Genomic DNA, 25,131 nt, shown 5'->3' on the forward strand with positions numbered 1-25,131 from the left:
CCATAAAGCACCAATGTTGCATGCCTTTTACTAGGGACTTCTATTTGTGTGTTGTAAACTGCTCTGTGGTCTTCTGGCAAAGGGCAGTAAATAAATTTAATAAATAGTAATAATAATAATAGTGTAAAGCACTGAACTTCAGCTGAGGGGCCAGGACCCACTACTTGGGTCGTGGGGTGATCTAACATGGGTCACAAGAGCAGCACTGCCAACATATATAAATATAAATTTATAAATTAAAATTAGAAATAGAAATCGCGATGGTGTTTTTATATGTGCTGGAAGCCACCCAAAGTGGCTGGAGAGACCTATTTTCCAGGGACATCCCTGATTTACAGGTTTCTGATTTCATCCTGGAATGTCCTGCTTTTCCTTAGGACAGCCCTATTTTCATCGGAGAAATGTTGGAGGGTATGGAGTTATCTTACCCTCGAGGCGTCTGAAGGCAATCCTATATCGGGAAGATTTTTTAAAATGTTTATTTTTTTATTATGTTTTTATATATGTTGGAAGCTGCCCAGAGTGGCTGGGGCAGCCCAGTAAGATGTGTGTGGGGTATTTATGTATAAATCATCATCATCATCTTAAAAATATAAAGAGGTATAGAAATGAAATGAATAATGGAATGGGACGTCCCTATTTTCATTGGATAAATGCTGGCGGGTACAGATCCAGCCAGATGGGCAGGGTAATAATAATAATAAATTCCCCCCCTGAAAATATAAAGCGGTATAGAAATAATAATAATAATAATAATAATAATAATAATAATAATAATAATAGATTTTTGTCTTTAAAGTATAAAGCGGTATAGAAATGAAATGAATAATAACAATGGAATGGGATGTCCCTATTTTCATCGGAGAAATGCTGGAGGGTATAGATCCAGCCAGATGGGCGAGGTAATAATAATAATAAGAGATTTCCCTCCCTGAAAATATAAAGCGGTATAGAAATAATAATAATAATAATAATAATAATAGATTTTTGTCTTTAAAGTATAAAGCGGTATAGAAATGAAATGAATAATAACAATGGAATGGGACGTCCCTATTTTCATTGGAGAAATGCTGGAGGATATGGAACCAGCCAAATGGGTGGGATAATAATAATAATAATAATAATAATAATAATAATAATAATAATAATAATATATTTCCCTCCCTGAAAATTAAAGCTGTATAGAAATAAAATGAAAAATTATTATGGAATGGGACGTCCCTATTTTCATTGGATAAATGCTGGAGGATATAGATCCTGCCAGATGGGCGGGGTAATAATAACAATAATAAATTTCCCCCCTTGAAAAAATAAAACGGTATAATAATAATAATAATAATAATAATAATAATAATAATAATAATAATAATAATAATGGGGTTTTGCCAGCTGCCCGCCTGCCTTCTTCTGCCAGAGCCTCTTCGTCTTCCTTTGCACCCACCGCGCACTTTTGCGATTCGCCAGGTGAGAGAGCCTGTTGTTAATAAAGCAGCCCCTTTTTTCTTTTCTTTTCTTTTCTTTTCCTTTCCTTTCTTTTCTTCCCCCCTTTTGATTCCCCCTGGAAGGGAGAGAGGAGGGGAGGGAAGGGGAGGCGCCACGGCCGGCCATCGCCGCCGAAGAAGAAGAAGCAGCCATTTCCCAGCCCCGCATCCTCCTCAGGAGCCCAGGAAGGAGCAGAATTCAGAGAGGGAGAAATAAATAAATAAATAAAAAAGCAGAGAGAGAAATAGAAATATATTTTCCTCTCCCCCCCCCTCCCAGGTTCCCGGGGAGGGCGAAGGAGAAGGGCGGGCTCCCTCGGCTGGGTGAGTGGGCGATGGATCGATACCTCTTGATCGATATCGGGGGGAAGAGGAGGAGGAGGAGGTGCGGGTCCCCGCGGGGTCGGCGACGGCCGCTCCCTACCCTCAGAGGAGACCTATGTTGCGCGCTCTCCTTCCTCCGCTTTCCCGGGGCCAAAATGGCGGCGGCGGCCCTGAGGAGAAAAAGGCGCGAAGAAGGGAAGGGAGGAGGAGCGGCTCCCTTCTTCTTCGCCTTCCTGTCAGGTTTCCCGCCTTTGGGGCTTCTTCTCCCTTCTCGGCCCCCTCCTCACCCGGCTAAGCATGAAAGGCTTTTGCCGTAATAATAAATGTTTTTTAAAAACTGGCCGCGGGACTCGCTGTGTGGTGGTATTTTTGCCTTCCCTCGGCCTCTGCTCCGCCCGAAAAGCGGCTGGTTTGGGGTTTTTCCGGGCGAGGAGAGGGAGGGAGGCGCTTGCTGGTCCCACTGCTGCTGCCAGCCAGGGTCTGGCTCTTGCTCAGCCCCTGCCTTGCCTCGGTGTGTTGCTGCCAGCCAGGGTCGGGCTCCTGCTGAGCCCCTTGTTTTGCTTTTGTATGTGGCTCCTGGGTGGTGGCTGCCGGCCAGGGTTTCACTCTTGTTCAGCCCTTGCTTTGCCATGCAGCTCCTGGGCTGCTGCCAGCCAGAGTCTGGCTCAAGCACCCCTTTGCCTTGCTTCGGCATGTAGCTCCCAGGCAGCTGCTTGCTGGGGTTGCTGCCAGCCAGGGTCTGGCTCCTGCTCAGCCCCTTTGCCTTTATTTGGTATGTGGCTCCTAGGTGGTTGCCAGCCAGGGTCTGGCTCTGGCTCAGCTCCTGCCTTTGCTATGCAGCTGCGGCTGCGAGCCAGTGTCCAGCTCTTGTTCAACCCCCTTTTTTTGCTTTTGTATGTGGCTCTTGGGCTGCTGCTGCTGCCAGCCAGGGTCAGGCTCTTCCTCAGTCCCTTTGCCTTTGCTTTGTGGCTCCTGGGCTGCTGCCAGCCAGGGTCAGGCTCTTGCGCAGCCTCTTGCCTTTGCTGTGCAGCTCCTGGGCTGTTGCTGCTGCCAGCCAGGGTCGGGCTCTTGCTCAATCCATTTGCCTTACTTTGCTATGTAGCCCCTGGGCTGCTGCCAGCCAGAGTCGGGCTCTTGCTCAGCCTCTTGCCTTTGCTATGCAGCTTCTGGGCTGTTGCTGCTGCCAGCCTGGGTTGGGCCCTTGCTCAGCCCCTTTGCCTTGCTTTGGCATGAGGCTCCTGGCCTTGCTATGACAACTTGACCCTTTCACTATAGAAACCATCAAAAGGTAGAGTTGTGGGTGTGTATTGTGCCTATTCTGTGTTTGTTAGTTCCTCTGCAGTTGCCAAGTGATGGTGGGTGAGGGAGAACGGATCTTGTTAATTGCTCTGCTTTATAAGTTGTTTTCTTCTTTTTTTAAGGCTACGGATTCTCTTTAAAGGGTTGTTTCGTCCCGCCAGCAAGCCTGCAGTTCTTTTCAGCCTCTGAAATGTAACCTTCCCCAGGTATGTTGGTTTCTGCTGTGGAGTTGACCTCTGTTTGGTCACAAGCGGCATCCATGTCTCTTGAAAGGCTCAGCCTCAACTTGCTGGTTAGGGTTGCCAACTCTTAATTGGCCATTGCACCCTGTGCTTTTTAACACCAGCTTCTTGCGCAAGAGATGGGGGTGAGCGAATAGTAAAACATTCTGTATTTGCAGATTTCTGCAAATCAAGCTGCTGAAACAGGCACAGAAGTAGGCTGCATAAAAAAAAATTTCCTGATAAGTTGGCAGTCGTACTGTGGTGCAGGTGGGTAAAGTGTTTGATTCTGAATCCCCGTGAATTTGAATCCCCTTTAAAACCACTCTAATCTTTTTGATGAATTGGCATAAACTGCCCCCCATCCATCCCCAAATGACACCTGTAAAATGAGTTGAAAGAAGCCTCTTTGCTTGAAAATTGGCCTTAGTTTTTCATACTTGAAGTTTATATTTTATATGTGTGATTCCCACATGTGCCTTTCTGCGTGTCTCAGTGTACACTTAGTTAGGCTTACATTCTAGTTTATAAAGAACTGAAAGCTGATGTTTTAACATTTAATTGATTACACCTACATTCTAGCTTATAAACAGTCACTTAACCTCAACTGAACCTGAGCTTGAATTAAAAGCTAGGCTTCCACTTTTTGTTCATAATCCGGCTTCTTCCAATATCTGGGTTTGCACCTTTTGGTACAGAACAATTGTGTGTGTGGACACACACTCTTGTGCAGTTATTAATGTATTGGGAGCAATTAAATCACTGACCGGTTCTCCAGTATTTGCAGCAGGGCTAGCGTGTGGTGCAATGGGGTCTAGCTTCCACTGTGCAGCAAACTTGATTATACCTGCCTCTTCCACATGAGGCGTTGATACATTTTAGTATAAATGTTGTCAAAGGAAGTGCAATTACAGCGGGACCTCTTGAATGCCAACAACCCAGAAGTGAATGCTTCCATATTTGAACACTCCTCAGAGGTCAAACGGCTTCTGAGGTCCATTTCTCCATTTTTTTGATGGATTTTGTCGAGCGCCCGTTGCTCCTCAGTTGTCGAACGTTTCAGAAGTCAAAACAGTTTTCCGGAACGGATTACATTTGACAACCGAGGTTCCACTGTAGTAGCATCTTCGGGTACTAGCAAAAAGCTTTATTTTTGTCCTCATTTATGTCATTAGACATACATACACAGGTGTGTACAGCGGAACTGCCATAATAAAAGAACAACTCATGGTGAGTTCTGGCACCTCTTTTTTCTAGAAAAATAGCATTGCCTGATGCTATCTAGCCAGTGAACAAGAGCATTATAAACGTACACAATATAAAATCATCCTGTTACAAAGCACAGAATATCAAGTCCCTGTTGAATAACCAAGGGACAGACGTCCGTAATGCTGGTGCAAACATGCTGAAGGCCCTGTTGCCAGTCACTACAGCCTGAACACATGGCGCCCCCAGCAAGTACTCATCATCTGAGCACACATTCCAGAAGTGCTTTTAAGCCAGACCTGCTTCTGATTTGCCAACATCTTGGGCCCATATTGGAAGGCGTCTTATACTAAGTCTTGCCTTAGTCCATCTAGTCTGGCGTTGGTTCTCTCAGGAGAACTTAGGCATCCTTCTTAGCCTGGGCGCCCAAAATGGTTTTCACAGGAGATTCCACAGAATTTTCTTCCTTGACACAAGGTCACCAAGGGTTTTCCGGTGTGGTGTTCTATTACAGGCAACTCTCCATTTACACACGCTCAATATGTGTGTGACCGCGCACACATGCATTGTACTGAACCTGGAAGTGCCCCAAGAAAGTAAAGGACCAGAACAGCGTGGGAGCTGAGCGGGGTGTTTGCAGGCTTTTACAATGGTGTTTCAAATATATGCAGTTTCCCTTAAACACATGGTGCCTCTGATCGTAACCCTTGCATAAATGGTGGGTTGCCTGTACTCCCATTCTGTTGCCCTCTTCTACCTGCTAAGCAAGCCAGCACGTGTAGACACAAAGTCAGAAAAGCTAAAGCACAGAATGAACTCAGGCTTGCTAGAGAGGTTAAAAGCAACAAAAAAGGCTTTTATGGGTATGTTCGTAGCAAAAGGAAGAACAAAGAAACAGTGGGGTCACTCAGAGGAGAAGATGGTGAAATGCAAACAGGGGACACAGAAAGGGCTGAACTCCTCAATGCCTTCTTTGCCTCAGTCTTCTCCGATAAAGAAAACAATGCCCGACCTGAAGAATTTGGAGCAAATGATTCAGCAGAGGAAACACAGCCCAGAATAACTAAGGAGATAGTACAAGAATACTTGGCTAGTCTAGATGTATTCAAGTCTCCAGGGCCAGATGAACTGCATCCAAGAGTATTAAAAGAACTGGCAGATGTGATTTCAGAACCACTGGCAGTCATCTTTGAGAATTCCTGGAGAACAGGCGAAGTCCCGGCAGACTGGAGGAGGGCAAATGTTGTCCCTATTTTCAAAAAGGGGAAAAGAGAGGACCCAAATAATTACCGCCCAGTCAGTCTGACATCAATACCAGGGAAGATTCTGGAGCAGATCATTAAGCAAACAGTCTGTGAGCACCTGGAAAGGAATGCTGTGATCACCAATAGTCAGCATGGATTTCTGAAAAATAAGTCATGTCAGACTAACCTGATCTCGTTTTTTGACAGAATTACAAGCCTGGTAGATGAAGGGAACGCAGTGGATGTAGCCTACCTTGATTTCAGCAAGGCATTTGACAAGGTGCCCCATGATATTCTTGTAAAGAAGCTGGTAAAATGCGGTCTTGACTATGCTACCACTCAGTGGATTTGTAACTGGCTGACTGACCGAACCCAAAGGGTGCTCATCAATGGTTCCTCTTCATCCTGGAGAAGAGTGACTAGTGGGGTGCCACAGGGTTCTGTCTTGGGCCCGGTCTTATTCAACATCTTTATCAACGACTTGGATGATGGACTCAAGGGCATCCTGATCAAATTTGCAGATGACACCAAACTGGGAGGGGTGGCTAACACCCCAGAGGACAGGAACACACTTCAAAACGACCTTGACAGATTAGAGAACTGGGCCAAAACAAACAAGATGAATTTTAACAGGGAGAAATGTAAAGTATTGCACTTGGGCAAAAAAAATGAGAGGCACAAATACAAGATGGGTGACACCTGGCTTGAGAGCACTACATGTGAAAAGGATCTAGGAGTCTTGGTTGACCACAAACTTGACATGAGCCAACAGTGTGACGCGGCAGCTAAAAAAGCCAATGCAATTCTGGGCTGCATCAATAGGAGTATAGCATCTAGATCAAGGGAAGTAATAGTGCCACTGTATTCTGCTCTGGTCAGACCTCACCTGGAGTACTGTGTCCAGTTCTGGGCACCACAGTTCAAGAAGGACATTGACAAACTGGAACGTGTCCAGAGGAGGGCAACCAAAATGGTCAAAGGCCTGGAAACGATGCCTTATGAGGAACGGCTAAGGGAGCTGGGCATGTTTAGCCTGGAGAAGAGGAGGTTAAGGGGTGATATGATAGCCATGTTCAAATATATAAAAGGATGTCACATAGAGGAGGGAGAAAGGTTGTTTTCTGCTGCTCCAGAGAAGCGGACACGGAGCAATGGATCCAAACTACAAGAAAGAAGATTCCACCTAAACATTAGGAAGAACTTCCTGACAGTAAGAGCTGTTCGACAGTGGAATTTGCTGCCAAGGAGTGTGGTGGAGTCTCCTTCTTTGGAGGTCTTTAAGCAGAGGCTTGACAACCATATGTCAGGAGTGCTCTGATGGTGTTTCCTGCTTGGCAGGGGGTTGGACTCGATGGCCCTTGTGGTCTCTTCCAACTCTATGATTCTATGATTCTATGATTCTAAGCCTAACAGTAGTAAGGCATCCTGAAAAACTAGGATGGAAAAGCTGAATAACTCCTCTGGGGCTGTTGAAGTCCAGCAGCATCTTAAAGTTCTTCACTTCTGCTCTAAAGTATGTGTTCTCTCTTAAGACAATTTAGCTGCGTGCAGCAATTTAAATTTTATTACTGACCAGCTGGAGATGAAAACCACTAATCAGTGGGGTAAGATGACTGTCAGTGGTACATGGTAGTGATTCAGAAAGGCCTGTGTCCATAGTTCATAACAGGCAACAATGCCTTTATTTTGTAAATCCTGTGGTGGTTCCCAAGCAGAAGATAATGGATGCTGGTTACCAAGACACTTAAAAGGTATTAAATATTATAGTAGGAAGATTTAAAAAATCACTTCGCTTTCCCCCCTCTTGCTAGTAATAAAAGATAATTTAAAATGAAGCAGGCTGCCCTTAAGCAAGGCAGGTGCGGTTTAAGGAGTGTCTAGGTTAGTGCTTCTTGTTCTATGGCCACAGATACCAGAAGAAAGAGCAGATGTCATGTTGCAGTTGACCAGGAGAGAGCTCATGTAGTGAGACGCTTCTGGGGAGAAGGCTCCCCTCTGCATCAGATAATGATGTCTTGATTTGTGGTCATGCTTGAGCCCACTGAAACCGCTCTGTACTTGCATGTTGTTCCTCCGATACTGCATGGCCTGCTGGATAGTAGTCAGTTATGCAATTATTCATGCAAGAAAGGTTGTTTATAAATATACAGAACAGTTCCCCTAAAGCAGCGGTGGAGAACCTGTGGTCCTTCAGATGTTTTTGGACTCCAGATCCCATGTTCTATAATTGGGGGACGATGGAAGTTTTAGTCGAGCATCTTCCCAAGTGCTACCAGCTCTCACCTGTGGCTCCCAGAAGCTGCCAGCATATGACGGTGGAACGACCTCCTTCAAGAGGTTGTAGATTCTCCTTCCTTGGGAGTTTTTCAGGCACAGGTTGGAGGGCCATCTGTAATGGATGCTTTAGACGAGATTCCTGCATTGCAGGGAGTTTGACTAGATGACGCTACAACTCGATGATTCTATGACACCCCAGGAAACAGTGGGGGGGGTGTTCAAGGGGAGGTTGAGCAAGAAGCACTACAGGGAGTTAGAAACTGGTAGAATATGCCCAGTGGTCGTCCCCCCAGAGGGGGTTATTAGACCTAAAGTTGCCCCAATCAGGGTTATGGAGAATCTGGTTTTTAGAACGGGGCTTTCACTTTCATTTTTTTGGAGAAATGCTGTTTTATTATCAATATTTAGAATGGCACTCTATTAGTAATTTTTTTTCCTTTTGTCCCTTTTCCTCCTCAGAGAAAATGAGATTCATTCAAAGTCTGAGTGAATGAGAATGGGCCCAGATGTTCCTCTGCTGAACGACCACAAACAAGAATTCCTCCTGAAACGTTTTCCGCAGACTGTTTTGGGCGGCCCTCGATTTAAATTGGGACACCCTGCGCCTCTTTATGTCTACGTGAACCAGATTCTTCTCTTCCTGCTACCATGTCTTCTGGGAGGCGTGGGGACGCTGCTCTACCAACTAAGTGTTCTGCAAGACTATTCTGCGGCCGCTGTATCTGGAGGACTCATGCTAGTTACAGCTATTACTCTCCAGGCAGCAAGCCTGTATGCAAAACAGAAAACGGCTTCGGTGGAAAGAGTGCATACTCACAGTACCCTAACGGATGAAGATGAATGGGAGTTCTCTAGTTGTCTGGGCTCAGAGACAGTCAAATTTATTATTCCAGGCAAGAAATACATAGTTAACATCATCTTTCACTCACTTCTCGCTGGGGTGCTATGTGGCTTAGGAACTTGGTACCTTCTACCTAATAGAATCGCCTCATTGTATGGAGGTAACATTGGAGGAACTGTTATGATCTTTGTCTTTGGTTGGGTGACGGTCTGCATTGGGGAGTACTCCTTAATTGTCAATACTGCTTCAGAGACAGCTACTTACCAAGCACTAGACACTTACGAAATTGTTCCTCTGATGAGACCTTTCTACATTTTTGTCTTCTTCGCAGTGGACCTCACTCACAGGTAAAAATGTATGCGCTGCCTACAGCAGTGACTGCCTTAGGAGATTTTAATTTATTTCTTGCTATGGAAGCCAGGTTATAATCTTTTAAACAAATCAGTACTTTTTACTGGTCCATCTTGTGCAACATCTTTCTGTAAACATTTGTATTTAGTTACATATATTGAAACAATCCGTAAGAGGGCTCAAAAACTCTTCAGCAAAATGGTGGGCAGGGCAATGCGACTGGATGTAAAAAGCCTGTCTTCTGTCCCAGAAATAATACATATTTCCATTTTTTGTCCAGATTCATTGCTGATGTTCCAGCTTTAAAACTGGCAAACCAGATTCTGCACGTTGTGTTTTTGTGTTTGCCATTCTTGTGGACTCTGGGAATTTTGCCCCCACTGGACGCACTTTTTCTCTGGGGAATGGAACAAGTGTTGGAGCTTGGTCTAGGCGGTTCACCCATGTCAAGTAACACAAGGTAATCTTTGTTTGGCATAAGAATACACATTTTTTCCTCTTCAGTTTCATTCTGTTTTATGGGTTTTTAAATGCATGGTAAATTCTGCATTTTAATATTTTTGTTTTGTAAAAGCAATGAACAAATAGTAGTAATCTGTTGCAGCAAAAACAACTTATTTTGTGGCATCTTAAAGGCGAAGACATGTATTAAAGCTTAACCTTTCATGAACTAGAGTCCTCTTAATCGGATGCAGGAAGCATTATCCTAATGGAACTGTAAACAGTGACGTTTGAAAGAAATGGCCTGCATTTTGCATCCTTCTGAATTCATTCCTTCAAATTCCTCACCCTCTGCAACCGTATCTGCCGATTTAGGTTAACATTTTGCATATCTGTTGAAGTGAACTCCAGTGTAAGATAATTTATGCTCTCATAAGTTTATTAGTTTGTTTGTCACGCTGGCCACGTGACCCGGAAGTGTCTCTGGACAGCGCTGGCCCCCGGCCTCTAGAGTGAGATGGGCGCACAACCCTAGAGTCTGTCAAGACTGGCCCGTACGGGCAGGGGTACCTTTACCTTTACCTTAAGTTTATTAGGTTCTGGGGTGCCAATATATTCTTTATTTTTTAAAAAAACCTTGCAGTTCAGCAGAAGCATATCCCTAAACTACACACAGGCTTCAAAGCAAGTTTCACAAACCCTCCAAACAGTTTGCAAAACTGCGTAGGAGATTAATTGCTAATACAGTGGTACCTTGGGTTAAGTACTTAATTCGTTCCGGAGGTCCGTACTTAACCTGAAACTGTTCTTAACCTGAAGCACCACTTTAGCTAATGGGGCCTCCCGCTGCCGCTGCACCGCCAGAGCACGATTTCTGTTCTCATCCTGAAGCAAAGTTCTTAACCTGAAGCACTATTTCTGGGTTAGCAGAGTCTGTAACCTGAAGCGTATGTAACCCGAGGTACCACTGTATGATGCTCAACTCAAACTTCCAGTATGGCGTGTTGTCATCACATTGTGTATGGGACAAAGAGCATCCTGTTGAAAATCACAGTAGGTGAAGAAGCTGATCCTTGGATCTGCTTGTGGTAGAATGGAAAGGTATGAACACGTGAAGCTGCCTTATACAGACCCTCTGGTCCATCTATCTCAGTATTGTCTAAACTTACTGCCAGAGACTGTCCAGAGTTTCAGACAGGGAGTCTCTCCCAGCTCTATCTGCAGACGCCAGGTATTGAACCTGGGAACTTCTGTATGCAAGGCTGATGGTCTGCCACTGAATTACAGTGGTACTTCGGGTTAAGTACTTAATTCATTCTGGAGGTCTGTTCTTAACCTGAAACTGTTCTTAACCTGAAGCAGCACTTTAGCTAATGGGGCCTCCAGCTGCTGCCGCGCCACCGGAGCACAATTTCTGTTCTCATCCTGAAGCAAAGTTCTTAACCTGAAGCACTATTTCTGGGTTAGCAGAGTCTGTAACCTGAAGCGTATGTTACCCGAGGTACCACTGTATGGCTCTTCCCAAAATGAAAAGAGACCCAACTCTCCAGATGTCATTTATGACTTCTTCCTAACCAAATAAATCTTTTTTCTCCCCTTTCTAGGCTGCTATTAATGTTTTTGATTTCTGTGGGAACAGCTGTTGCCTCTTATTTCATCCCCAGCACTCTTGGTGTCGTCCTCTTCATGACTGGATTTGGATTTGCATTGAGTCTTAACTTAAGAGAGATTGGGTTTGCATTCAAGTGCACTGTCATCAACTGCTTAGCCTCCAACAAGTTTACAAAGGCATCTGGCTGTTGTGGGACCCAGTTTGGATGGCAGGAATTTGTTTTCTATTTGACTGCATTGACTTTGGCTCTCCTGGAAGCTGGTCTGTTGCACTCCTTCCTCGGTCCTCAGGCGTTTTCTAAAACCAGCCTCCAGGCTGTTGTGAGCTATTTGCTGATAGCATTGCTCCTTGCGACGTGGATTCTTGGACAGATTCAGGCCGTGTACCTGTTCGGAATGTTGCGAAACCCGTTTTATCCAAAGGATGTCATGACCGCGAATGTCTTTGTGGAGAAACAAAAGAGGCTTAAGAAAATTGGTCTGCTCAGAAGGATTTTGCTAGCTGTAGGTAAGAGAGTCTGCAGCCTTCTGTATTATGTATAAGCTGGAGACCGAAGAAAGATCATGAAATGTTCTACACACACATTCCAAAATAACCCACATTAAGTGGAGCCAAGGCATTTAAATCTTAATGATCTGAGGGTTTACTGAATAAGTGTTCCTTTATAAATGCCACATTCTGTGGAATATACTGAATTGCTGAGTTCTCCCTTAAAAATAAGCTTCGATTTAATGGTCATTCTTAGATTCTAAAGCAGGAATGAGAAACATATGGCCCTCTAGATGTTGCTAGACTACAACTCCCATCATCCTTAACCGTTTGCCATGTTGAGTGAAGCGAGTGCCCACTATATCTGGAGCACCAAGGGTCCCCTAACCCAGTGCCAATCTAGAAGAAGGCATTTAGGAGATAATATCTGATTCTCTACCTAAGTTAATCATTCAAATAAAATACAATTTAGCTGGTGTACTGAATTTCAGAATACAGTAGAAGAATTGAATTGGCCATTATCTAGCACAGAACTGTAGAATTTAAGCATATGAAGCAATAAAAAACAATAGGTTTTACTATCAAAGGCAATTGACCGGGATATCTAATTTGACATGTTACAACTGATTTCAAATGTTTCAGAACATCCCTTCTCTCCCCCTCTCCCCCATTTGCTGAATAGAAAACTTGTTAGAATTTTTTTCTGTAATTATAGTATATAGTGTAGCAATTGGCAGATCAGTCTTATTATACAAAAGGGCTACTGGATTACACTGACTTCTGAAAGTGACAAAGACATTATGTCAGTGCCCCTTGCAATAAGATTTTCAAAACAGCTTACAAAGTGAAACATAAAATTGCTTGACATTAAAACAAAATAAGAACCAGTTATTAAAAGTCAAAACTGTTAGCACAACACTAAGGTTAAGCATTTTCTAATGGGGGATGAATGTCTGCCCACTCAATTTTGAAGAGATGTTAGAACATAGACATCTATCCTGTAGACACCTTGCATTTTTGCCAGAGATAAAAGCCAATCTGGGCCTTTCATAAGATCTTGGGACCAGTGAGAGTCACCTAGAAAACGTCAGCCGCTTGAGAGCCAGATAACAACAGTGTAAAAGATTTTTAAAGGCCTGATAATCATTAAGTATATAATTCCACTTTTACCTGCATGCACAAATTTAAGTGCACTGTGTTGAACTCTGTTTTAGTAAATGGAACATTCATTGCTGCCTTCTTTCCAACTTCTCAGGGAATCCCAAATAGACAAAACTCTGTAGATCATGGTTGCAAAATCTCTGTTCTCAAGCATGCCCCTTATGTATATACTTCTTGTATGAGGAAAAACATTGTGTATAATTTCTTTTCTCTTGTAATTTCAGTGTCTCCATTTGCTATGATAGCGTTTCTTTCCCTAGACAATTCTCTGCATCATCTTCCATCTGTATATGTTTCCATTGGATTCTCAAGAGGCTTTAGAATGGTAACTTTTAAGTATTTTGTAAAAAAAAAAAAAGCACCATGGAAGAAAAACACTTACTTTTTAGGGAAGATAGAATAACAAATGGATGTGAGAATTACATTTTCCAGTTCCTGAAAGGGGATATTTGTTCATAATAAGGGATGTCTACATTGTGGTAGGGGACGCGGGTGGCGCTGTGGGTAAAAGCCTCAGCGCCTAGGGCTTGCCGATCGAAAGGTCGGCGGTTCGAATCCCCGCGGCGGGGTGTGCTCCCGTTGCTCGATCCCAGGGCCTGCCAAATTAGCAGTTTGAAAGCACCCCCGGGTGCAAGTAGATAAATAGGGACCGCTTACTAGCGGGAAGGTAAACGGCGTTTCCGTGTGCGGCTCTGGCTCGCCAGAGCAGCGATGTCACGCTGGCCACGTGACCCGGAAGTGTCTCCGGACAGCGCTGGCTCCCGGTCTCTTGAGTGAGATGGGCGCACAACCCTAGAGTCTGTCAAGACTGGTCCGTACGGGCAGGGGTACCTTTACCTTTTCCTTTTACATTGTGGTAGACAATGTGACTTGTATTTTCACGGCCCCAAGTTTAAATTTAAGTATCTCTAGTTAAAGAATTCTTAGGTAACATTGACCTAAGTCATTGTTGGTCGTTGTTTGGATTTAGACAAGGGATTGTTCTCTGCCGCAGATCCCATCATGTATTGTGGAGGGTAAAAGACTGGCCAGCCTTAACGTTGTTTGTAAGGATTACTGAGATAATGCATGCAAAGTATTTTGACTACTTGGAAAGCATTAATAGAGCACTATTTATAAAGTGCTTTTTCTATTATTAGCCAAGGTTCACTCTAGCTTACTGGTTTGATGTACCGTGTTTAAATCTAGATGTATTTTGTGTCTGGAATATTGCCATGGTCTTGTATGGAGTTATCTAGTGCAGAATTCAGCTTGCCAAGTTTGAGTTTATTGCTACTTTTTTCTTTCTCTTCTCCCCTCTCCCCTCTCCCCCCCCCCCCCCGGTTTATCACCATTTTGGATGTGCTGTTGAGAACATGGGGGAATTATATGGTCTAAACTTTCTGAGAGAGATACGAAAAAAGCTGGCAGTGGGAACAGCTGGTGCGAGTAATTTCTTGCTCTCCGTTATGGGCTCTGTTTGTCTGACTCTGCCAATGCTCTATTGCCCAATCCCATTTTATTTTCCTCGGGACCTGAGTAAAGATTAATTGAAAACCTGATTCTTGGAATTAGAGCAAGTCACACAAAACAAGCACATGGTGGACTGCACATGTTGTTCTTAGCCTAAGGCAGTACTTCTATAACCTAGCAGTTCAAAAGCACGTCAGTGCAGGTAGATAAATAGGTACCGCTGTGATGGGAAGGTAAACGGCGTTTCAGTGAGCTCTGGTTACCGTCACTGTGTTCCATTGCGCCAGAAGCGATTTAGTCATGCTGGCCACATGACCCGGAAAGCTGTCTGTGGACAAATGCCAGCTCCCTTGGTCTGAAAGGGAGATGAGCTCCGCAACCCCATAGTCAACTTTGACATGACTTAACCGTCCAGGAGTCCTTTACCCTTTTACTTTTTAACTTCTATAATAATATGATAATTACTGTATGGGACAAAAATGGCAAACAGAGGAAAGACCAGCAAATTTTAGGCAGCATTAAAAAAAAAAAAGATACTTGAATAGATCTTTGGATGTCAGGCACCCAAAAACATTTGAGAAACTCCTGCAAAAAAACAACAGAGGAATAACAGCTTTGGGTTGTATCCAAAACTGCATGAACAGTGTTCCAGTTCTGAGGGCCTTCTGGCCGTTCCCTCAGTGCAAAAAGTTACAGGGAACCAGGCAAAGGGCCTTCTTGGTAGTGGTACCTGCCCTGTGGAATGCTCTCCCATTAGATGCCAGGGGATGTTAAGGGGGGAAATGACTATCTTCTAGTTTTAGAAGACATCTGAAGGCAGCCCTGTATCAGGAAGCTTTCAATGCTAGATGTTCACTTGTGTTTTTATATTATGTTGGAAGTCGCTCAGAGTGGCTGGGGCAACCCAGTCAAATGGGTAGGGTAAGTTATTACTATTAATGGGCCTCCATTTCCTCTCGCCCCCATGTGCTTCCACGTACCTCCAAAATCTCCTCTGTTAGGTCTCCAGAGCAGATTTTGAGGGTGCACGAGGGGGCTGTAGAATACAAGTGAGGAAGGCACAGTTCTGTGGTGCACACAGAAGTCCGTTGCACGGATGGAGCTGCAGCGTTGAATATAGCCCTTTTTATTTTAAGTATTAAAATTTTCAGGTCAGGAGTGAGATGAACATATTGTAAGTCAATAAAGTAATCTTTGTTCCAGGTATGGCAGGATACAGAACGTGCTTTGTTGGATATGGTGGTAGTGTCAACTGTGCAGTTGCTGGTGTTCAATACTGATCTTTGGTGGAATAGAAGCATTGATACAGGAATCAGGCTCTTGCTGGTAAGTCTGATTTTATTTGTAGCTTCCTTCAGCATTACTATTCCTCCTTTCATATATATATCCTAGGTGGTGAACCAAGTAAGCAGAAATTAAAGCAAATTATTAAAAGGCCAATTAAACAAGTCAAGAACAACAAGTCAGAGTTAGTATCAAAGAGTGGCACTGTCAAAACCTGTTTTTAAAAGGTCAGACCAGCCTCTTGGAGAAGGTTAAGTCCTAGCTGCTCACCAAAAGGCAAGCAGTAGTTGAGCCAGGGAAAGTTTCTGTAGCAGGTGCCACCACTTAAAAGGTCCCGTGCCTCGTGCCTTTCCCCCACCCCCAGTGGAGGCCAAAAAATTGAAAGCAGAAAGCCTCGTACAGAGATTTCTCTGTTGTGGCACTGCAGCAGACTGGTGTGAGTGTGGGGTGGTTCTTAAGATACTCTGGTCCCAGGCCATACAGAGTAGCTCTTAAGATAAATTGATAACCCAAACAGATGGTATTTGATCTGACCTATATACTCCAATGGGACGCGGGTGGCGCTGTGGGTAAAACCTCAGCGCCTAGGGCTTGCCGATCACATGGTCGGCAGTTCGAATCCCCGCGGCAGGGTGAGCTCCCGTCGTTCGGTCCCAGCTGCTGCCCACCTAGCAGTTCGAAAGCACCCTTAAGCGTAAGTAGATAAATAGGTACCGCTTTATAGCGGGAAGGTAAACGGCGTTTCCGTGTGCTGCGCTGGTGCCGGCTCACCAGAGCAGCTTCGTCACGCTGGCCACATGACCCGGAAGTGTCCTCGGACAGCGCTTGCCCCCGGCCTCTTAAGCGAGATGGGCGCGCAACCCCAGAGTCGGTCACAACTGGCCCGTACGGGCAGGGGTACCTTTACCTTTAATAATAATAATTAAAAATCTTATGAAACGTGCTATTGCCCTTCAGCCCTCCCCTATTCCTTCCCAAATAGACTCCTATTTTGATTCAAACCAGAGTTAGGGTCAGAAAACCATGAGACAACCAATTCAAGCTTGATAATAATATTCTGAGGACATCCCAGCGACTTTAGCAATACGAAGTGCTGTAGAAGAGCCTACAATTTAAAGAAAAAATGATATGCTATTTCTGTCCTGCTAGGTCGGAATAATCCGGGATCGGCTGTTTCAGTTTGTTTCAAAACTGCAGTTTGCACTTACTGTTCTCTTGACATCATGGACAGAGAAAAAGCAACGGCGGAAGTCCACTGCTACCCTGATTACACTCAACATTGTCTTCTTTCCAGTTGTACTGACCCTCATATTGCTGTCTGCACTTCTGTCTTCCCCCTTGCTGCCCCTTTTCAGTCTCCCCATATTTCTGATTGGCTTTCCAAGACCTATCCGAAGTTGGCCGGGACCTGTGGGTGTGACGGCCTGCATTTGTCCTGACACCATATATTACCAGCAAATGATTCCAAGTTTGACTACTGCATTGCAGTCAGCACTGTCCAATGGTAGCCTGGGTAAGTAAGCTTCAAAACAACTTTGTCACTCATTAGATCACATTTTATCATGTGCTGAAAGCTGACCTGACTACATGGCTATGAGGCCGGTTTGAATCAGACCTTTTATACTCAGAAGCCTCCAGTTGATTGTAGCAGCTGTGGCCTCTAAAGGCTGCTACAGCTGAATGGAGGCTTCTGGGTATGTAGGGTATGGTTCAGTCCCATAATGGTTACCAGATCTGGAAAATGATTTTCTCATATCAGTAAATGGATATAAAAAGCAGGTGCAATGTAAGAAGACTATTCTTTGTTACTAGGGTTGATGGGTGGGGGTCTATGTTAGATATTTTCAAAGGTAAGGGGAGAAATGCAGTAGGAAACCTCTTTGGCTCACATTGGAGAGTGCTGTGCTAGGGCATGTATGCCTTGGGGATTTAAATGATTTTAAAAATTAATTATCAAGAAAAAAATTACCTGGTCTTTAATGGGCGAGGCCTTGACTAGACATGTCTTGGCAGGATATCACTTTATGTTTTAAGGTTAAGGCGTATTTTATCAGTTTTGGCAGCTATGCACAATTAAGGAAACCTTTACAAAAATGTTAGCAAGAGAATGCACTCTATTAGCTCAGCAGGCTAGAAAAGGCTATTTTAAATTTTAACTAATGTAATGGCAGGTTTCTTAGATTGCACTTGCTTTATTCTGAAACACTGTAGTTTTAACTGTGCCAGCTGAGATAATTTAGTAATCAGTGGTATGCAGTCAGCCGACATCTGACACATCTCAAACCCCTGCAGTTATGTGGGGGGAGTAGTTTTGCTTCTACGACAAAATAGGTTTGGTTCGATTCAGTAATGTTCTCTTTAAGAGTGTAGTTGCAAATAATAGTTGTGCACGAACAGTTGTGCAGAGCCGATTCCTCTCTCCCATGCTGGGGTGACTGCAAGAGCTTTGTCTACCAAAAGTCTCTCCTCAACAATTGCTGCTAGTGTGGCAGCCCTTTACTGTAATCATTAAGGGTGAGATTTTGTTGATCCTTTCGGCACCACTGTATCCACTAATGGAAACAACCAATTCAAAGCAGAAAACCTCAACAGAAACTCGCGACATCCATGCGTCTCCAAATGTCCATAACTAGAATCTGTTTGTAACCGGTTGACACAACAATTTCCCCATCTCTCCATTATTTTCGAGGATTGCCATGTGGGTCAGGGTTTGTCCTTTTACTTTTCTCACTGTACCTTTTTTTTTTAAAAAAATGGGAAATAGTAACCACATGCAGCTGTGTCTTTGTAGAAACTGTGCATGTCAGTGTGATAGCTGCAGTCATGTACAGCTGAGCTTCAGTAAGCAATTTCAGGATTATGTCTATGACATAGTCTGATGTATTTAGTTTGTTACTTTAACCCCACTTTTCTGTGAATATAACAACCATTGCCTTGATTCCTGCATTGCAGGCAGTTGACCTAGATGTCCCTCGGGGTCCCTTCCAAAATGCCGTTCAGCAATCCTGCAGCGAAAATTAATTCTTTGTGTGTGTGTGTGTCTTTTTCAAAAGGGCTCTGCTCACCTGGCTCTCACTACCTGTGCCGATTCCAAGACAGACTGGTATGGATCCTTGTGTTAGAAAGAGGCTTCACTTATTGTTGTCTTAATATCAAGGTGACTATTGCTAAGCCTACCTGGTACCATTGTGGCAGAGGAGTAGCTCCCCCCCTCCCCCCCTTGACAGTCAGTAGGAGTTGCTCTGATTTTCATGGTGCACGAACTATCTGCTAGAGTGACCCAAGGAGGGGTAAAGTTAAAAAAAGAAAACATGCTACATGTGTGGGCATTGGATCTGGGGGTGGAACTTTTTTCACGGGACTATCCAGTCCCTTGAGGTAGGGAAGAGGAATCTTGTGAATTTCCCTCTTCCTTCTGCAGGACCTACATGGAGGGTTGAAGACCCCTTCAGAACAGCCCGGGAAGTAGCGTTGGGGGCTGTAATGTGGGTGGGAAGGAAAACTGGCCAAAAACACCCCTCTTCCTGTAGCACAGCCTTCCCAAAACTTGTGCTCCACATGTTTTGGACTACAAAATGCTGCCTGGTGCTGATGGGAGTTGTAGTCTAGCACATATGGAGGGTCCCGGCTTGGCGAAAGCTGCTCTAACGGGAGCCTGTGGTGGGTGTCTGTGCTTCTGCTCCCAGAATGGCAAGTCTGAATCCAGCCCAAGGTGTCTGATTCATTCAGAAAGCTGCTTAACCTTTCTGCAACTCGGAAACTGTTCTTGCTAGCATGTTTTAGGTTGAATATTGCTGTGTTGCCTTCTGACCATCTTTCTACTGCCCTGCCCCTCTGTTTCCAACGTTTAGAAACGTGTGGTGTTGCATAAGGTAAAGGTAAAGGTACCCCTGCCCGTACGGGCCAGTCGTGTCCGACTCTGAGGTTGCGCGCCCATCTCACTCAAGAGGCCAGGGGCCAGCGCTGTCCGCAGACACTTCCGGGTCACATGGCCAGCGTGACAAGCTGCATCTGGCGAGCCAGCGCAGCACACGGAAACGCCGTTTACCTTCCCGCTAGTAAGCGGTCCCTATTTATCTACTTGCACCCGGGGGTGCTTTCGAACTGCTAGGTTGGCAGGCGCTGGGACCGAGCAGCGGGTGCGCACCCCGCCGCGGGGATTCGAACCGCCGACCTGACGATCGGCAAGTCCTAGGCGCTGAGGTTTTACCCACAGCGCCACCCGTGTCCTGTGGTGTTGCATACATAGCTTAAAATAGCCATATCCATGCACAGGAGGGGACCATACCTACTGGCTCGGGGAAACCTAAAGTTTGCAGAAGTGCAAAAAAAAAAAGGGGCTAGCGGGAGACTCACACACACACCCCCACACCCCCCCCAAAAAAATCCCAGTTCAAGGGAAAGGATGAAGCATGTTTTTATGAGTACAACCAGCAACAAAATGTTGCAGTAACTCCCCACTCTTGCAGGATATCTTCGGGAGAAGCAAAGGCTCAGGAGCTACGACAGTTGGATGGTGCCTTGTCTGCCTCCTTCTGGGGACTCCTGCAGCTAAGCTGGTGTCAAACGTCTTGCTCTGCTTTCCTTTGGGCCACATCAGCGAGGCCGAGAGGAGGGGTCTTGTCATCTGGGCAGCCCAGGCTTGCACCCCAGGGAGGTCACTTCGGCGCTGCTAACGCAGCAGTTTGATTTCACCCCCGGATGCACACTCCATTGTCTCTCAAGACAGATGGGTGCCAACCCAAGGCAGGGGTGGCTAACCTTTTTCCGCCCAACAGCCACCACCCTTTGGAGGGTTGCATGCCGGCTCATTCTCAGATGCGTGCACTTGCAGCTGGGGCAGGCGAGTAGCCTGCACAAATGCTCAGCAGTGGGGTGACAGAGAAGCAGCCACACATGCTTGCTCACTCAATTTCAGTACACACCCCATCGCTACTATCCCAGTTTTGCCCTGAGGTGGAAAAACACACCGTTCTTGCTCTCTAGTGCTGCACCGTAGGTTAGAAGGGCCTTTCCCCCCTTTCTCTTAAACAACCCTATATAGTTCATAGAGTAGGAGTCTTTTGACCACACAGCACTCACCCCTTCTCTATCGTAATAATCTCTCTTCCTCCAGGATATTTAGCTCTGTTGAGACTCAGCATAATGTGCAGTGGTACCTTGGTTTTCGAACTTAATCCATTCCAGAAGTCTGTTCTTAAACCAAAGCGTTCTTAAACCAAGGCGTGCTTTCCCATAGCAGTGGGGGACTCAGTTTACAAATGGAACACACTCAACAGGAAGCGGAATATGTTCTGCTTCCAAGGCAAATTTCCCAAGCCAAAACACCTACTTCCGGGTTTGCAGCGTTCTTAGTCCAAGTTGTTCATAAACTAAGCTGTTCTTAATGAGCATGTGGCTTATTTAAAAGCAGATCTAAACCAGACCCATGTAGAAACCATGAATTGGCACCTTTCCATTCTAAAGTGATAAGCACTCGGCCAACTGAACTCACTGTTTGTATGCATGTGTGCGTTTTCCCCCATCTTTCCACTGAGAGTACCCAAGGTGTATAAAAAGTAGAATTAGTCATAAAAACTTAACAATTGAACTAATAACAATAAACACTGATGATGATGCAGAGTTTGCAGGCTCAGAAAGCTGATATTCATGCAGATGATCTTGCTGTAAGACATTGCTTTCTGTGTCCCATTAAAGCTGAAGGGCTACATAGCGAGGGAGCCTGTAGCCTTCCAGATGTTGTGGCACTAATTCCCATGGTTCTTGACCTTTGGACATGGCGGCTGGGCTAATGGGAGTTTTAGTATTGGGAGCGCCATGGGTTCCCCATCCCTACTCCATCCATATGTTTATTGTGATGTCCAAATCAGGTGATTTTTGGTTAGCGCTACCCTCAGAGCCTAGGACTTGCCGATCAGAAGGTCGGCGGTTCGAATCCCCACGACGGGGTGAGCTCCCGTTGCTCGGTCCCTGCTCCTGCCAACCTAGCAGTTCGAAAGCACGTCAAAGTGCAAGTAGATAAATAGGTACTCCTCTGGCGGGAAGGTAAACGGCGTTTCTGTGCGCTGCTCTGGTTCACCAGAAGCGGCTTAGTCACACTGGCCACATGACCTGGAAGCTGTACGCCGGCTCCCTTGGCCAGTAAAGCGAGATGAGCGCTGCAACCCCAGAGTCAGCCACGACTGGACCTAATGGTCAGGGGTCCCTTTACCTTTACTTTACCCTTAAAACCATGGCTTGAAGTGGGCCTGCAAAAACTATGATTGTAATGACCATCTAAACTGAGCCAGTGTATTACTCTGTACTTGAATACCTAGTCAGGGTTTTTTATTTTTGTTTTTATTTTGTTTTTTATCTGTTTGATTTTCAGGGGTTAGAATTGCAGGAAACCTCCTGCCATACCGCTGAAGCTCACAAAGTAGATGAAATGTTTGAGACGGCCTTTGAACATGAGGAGTGCAGGAAGATCCTCTCCCTCAACCATCACTTTTTAAATATTTTAACACCTTGTTGTGTTCTTCCTGTGAAGCTCTATTCAGATGCCCGGAACGTCTTGTCTGGAATTATTGACTCGCCTGACAACCGGAGGCAGTTGAAAGACGATTTTCTGAAAAACCTCTTATGGGTGCTAGTCCAATACTGCTATAAGAAATCAAAAACACACAGAACACATGAAAGAACACTCAAATCCAAGCATAAGTCGCCTTCAGTGGAGCCACCTGAAGTTTTAAGCAAGGCAATAGAAAGTCCAGACTCCTGGAAAAATGATGACCACCTCAGTGTGGAATCGATAGATGAGTGGACTGACGACAGCAACCTTTTTGATGATGAACCCAGCAAAAAAGGACCCAAAATGGCATCGCGAGGAAGCACACCAAGACCCTTCTTTTCTCTCCCAGGTTCAGTCGAAATACACACCACAGACACCGAATTGCCAGAGGCACCCAGTGTCAATAAACTCTACAAACCTGTTGTCCTTGGTCTTCCTGCTGTAGACACTGGGGGGAAATGGGGCGTGGTGGATTTGCCCCCTGTTAAGTTTAGCAACTCTTATTCTGAGCTGCTAAGCATTCCTGAAGAGTGGAGAACTGTACCCTTACCTGTGACCAAACTTTACGAAATGAAGCAGAAGTTCCCCGAAGACTGGTACCATTTTGTACTTCGCCAGCTGGACTTCTTCCACTTGAAAGAAAACCCTTCAAGTTTACTCGAGGACATCATTAAAGATGCTGCTTTGAAAGACTTGTACGTCAAGTGTGCCCTGTCCTGCTACATTGCCGTGTTTGGGTTAGACGATGTTCTTCCCTCGCCTGGCCACATATTCAGAGCCTACAATGGAGGCCTTCCCTGGTCGGTCTGTTTGGACTGGCTGGTGGCAAAGCAGGAGCTATTTCAGCTGGCCCTGAAAGTGTTCAGGTAACCATGGCAAGAAACTGTTGAAATAAGGGTAGCAAAAGCGCAGCTAAGAAGCTCAAATCATATATAGGACTGGCACCCTTTATCGGAAATTAAAACAAATGTCCAGACTTTAACATTCAAAATCTTTACTTGCAGAAACTTATAGATGAATTAAAACATAATATTTACAGCCCTGTGCTTCTCCAAGCATGGGCTTGCAGTCTGTTCTTCTAACTTCCAAACAACTGTATTTTCCTCTTTCCAGAGCTCAGCACTTTCAGACTTCTGTATCTCAATTACAGCTCCTATGAGAGATTTCCGCTTTTACCTTCTGCAGTTTTACCCTCTTTTTTTTTCAAGTAGAGGAGAAGCGCTCCAGCATTACACTTTCCATTTTTAAGTTTGGAATAGAGTAGTTGCTTTGGAAGACTATAATCAGGCATCCGCACAACATGACCAGTCCAGCAAGGACTGGGCTTTATATACTAATAGTAACACCTTGAACTAGGCCAAGTATCTGTATTGTAATTGTTTCCAAGGTATCTTTTGTTTATCACTTGTTTGCCTTCCTGGCCTCCTTTGGGAGGAAGAGCAGGATGTGAATTCAATAAACAATGACTGGGGATGGGGTGAGTTGCTTCTGCATTGAGTACTGGACTCCACTGCCCCCTCTCTGTGCTATTCCATTGTTTTTTCTTTTACCTCCAAAAATGGGGTTTTGGGGGGAGCAGAAAAAATGGATTTGGGTTGCGTTGGGCCTCCAGACTGGGCCTTAGCCACCCCTACTATAAAGTTGTGCATTCACATACAAACATACACAGAGACAGAGAGTAATAGTATTATGAGCCGAATCACTAATGTGCCACTGCATGTTCAGCATGGGTTATAGAGAATGCACATCATCTGTCCATGAAGAAACACTTGTGCACATTTCCTGGTCAGTACATACAGTCTTGAGCAAACCTTAAAAGAATGTGCATTCCTTTACTGGGGACACCATGGACTGCATAAAACTAGATTGTGCACTGGAGATAAAAACCAAGGGTGTGTCTCTTGGAGAAATGTACAAGATTCCAGTATTCTTTGAGTGAGGCGGGACTCTGAAATCACAAGGGCATCGTTAAAAGTTCTCAAGAGGCTCTGGCCTTTACATTTTAAGGCCATTTAGTAAGAATGCTAATCAGGAAAAGTCATAAAATGGACTGCATGCTGAAGGATGCCTTTTTTTCTTTTACTTAAATCAGAACCATTCAGTAAATGAGTTGGTCAAGCCATGTGTGGCAGAGCAGCTGCAATCACCCTCTGCGGCTGCTTGGATAGAAAGCTGTAATATATTTCTTCAAAAATTGGTTTTGATCCAGTAGCCCTCTTACCATTTTATGTGCAGTCTAGCCAAAGAGCATTTAAAGGGTGTTTGCAGGAACTACTGGCCAGACAGGATAGGGAAACCATGAAGGCTGAACAAGCTAAACGCAAGTAATTTGCTCCCCAAATCAGTAGTTGCAGACATAACCTTACTGTGTGATTAATGCATGTTATTCTCATAATTAATCCTAGGCAAATCTAGCTGTGGCTCCAGCCACACGTGAGTGTTCCCATGGTGGCGTTATTATAGGCATTCTTTCTTATGTAGCTTTATAGATCTACACATTGTGCACTGGTCCTTATATGGTTTATCTTGCAGATACACAGTTAAGCTTTTGGTTGACCAAGCAAGTCTGGGACCAGTGGAAAGTTTCAAAGAGCTGCTAAGCTGTCTTGAAGAATATGAGAACGACTGGTACATTGGACTGGTGTCTGAAGAAAAGTGGCAGCAAGCTGTTTTACGAGAAAAGCCATATCTTTTTTCCTTGGGGCATGACCCTAATATGGTAAGTGGTTTTTCTATTTTTCATGCATGAATTTTGCTGCAAGGCACAAGAATGTTGCTTTTTTTTTTTTAAGGAGTGTTAATTGAAAACAGTTCAAAAGAACTTTTTAGACCCAATCAATGTGCTTGGATTAGATGTAGCTATTGGACAACGAATCCATTAATTGAATCCAAAACTAG

The 25,131-nt window shown here is 44.7% G+C and overlaps 1 protein-coding gene across 5 annotated transcripts in view; it reads left to right on the forward strand.

The window, feature by feature from the left end:
• The first annotated feature begins 1,378 nt into the window (after positions 1 to 1,378).
• PCNX4 (pecanex 4) overlaps positions 1,379 to 25,131 on the forward strand; it is a 28,245-nt gene continuing 4,492 nt past the window's right edge. Inside the window, exons 1-11 of one of the 5 annotated variants that reach the window (XM_053400564.1) lie at positions 1,379 to 1,464; positions 3,227 to 3,310; positions 8,512 to 9,240; positions 9,525 to 9,704; positions 11,290 to 11,804; positions 13,172 to 13,272; positions 15,603 to 15,725; positions 16,833 to 17,196; positions 18,737 to 18,840; positions 22,054 to 23,099; positions 24,766 to 24,952. In XM_053400564.1, the coding sequence (XP_053256539.1) occupies positions 8,543 to 9,240; positions 9,525 to 9,704; positions 11,290 to 11,804; positions 13,172 to 13,272; positions 15,603 to 15,725; positions 16,833 to 17,196; positions 18,737 to 18,840; positions 22,054 to 23,099; positions 24,766 to 24,952 (3,318 nt within the window). In that variant the 5' untranslated portion in view covers positions 1,379 to 1,464; positions 3,227 to 3,310; positions 8,512 to 8,542. Of the gene's footprint in view, positions 1,465 to 1,584; positions 1,806 to 2,098; positions 2,119 to 2,782; positions 3,106 to 3,226; positions 3,311 to 8,511; positions 9,241 to 9,524; positions 9,705 to 11,289; positions 11,805 to 13,171; positions 13,273 to 15,602; positions 15,726 to 16,832; positions 17,197 to 18,736; positions 18,841 to 22,053; positions 23,100 to 24,765; positions 24,953 to 25,131 lie in introns of those variants that run through there. The other 4 variants (XM_053400393.1, XM_053400736.1, XM_053400651.1 and 1 more) reach the window with 4 other exon arrangements.

The sequence above is a fragment of the Podarcis raffonei genome, chromosome 1, assembly GCF_027172205.1.
Source record: "Podarcis raffonei isolate rPodRaf1 chromosome 1, rPodRaf1.pri, whole genome shotgun sequence".
Lineage (NCBI taxonomy): Eukaryota > Metazoa > Chordata > Lepidosauria > Squamata > Lacertidae > Podarcis > Podarcis raffonei.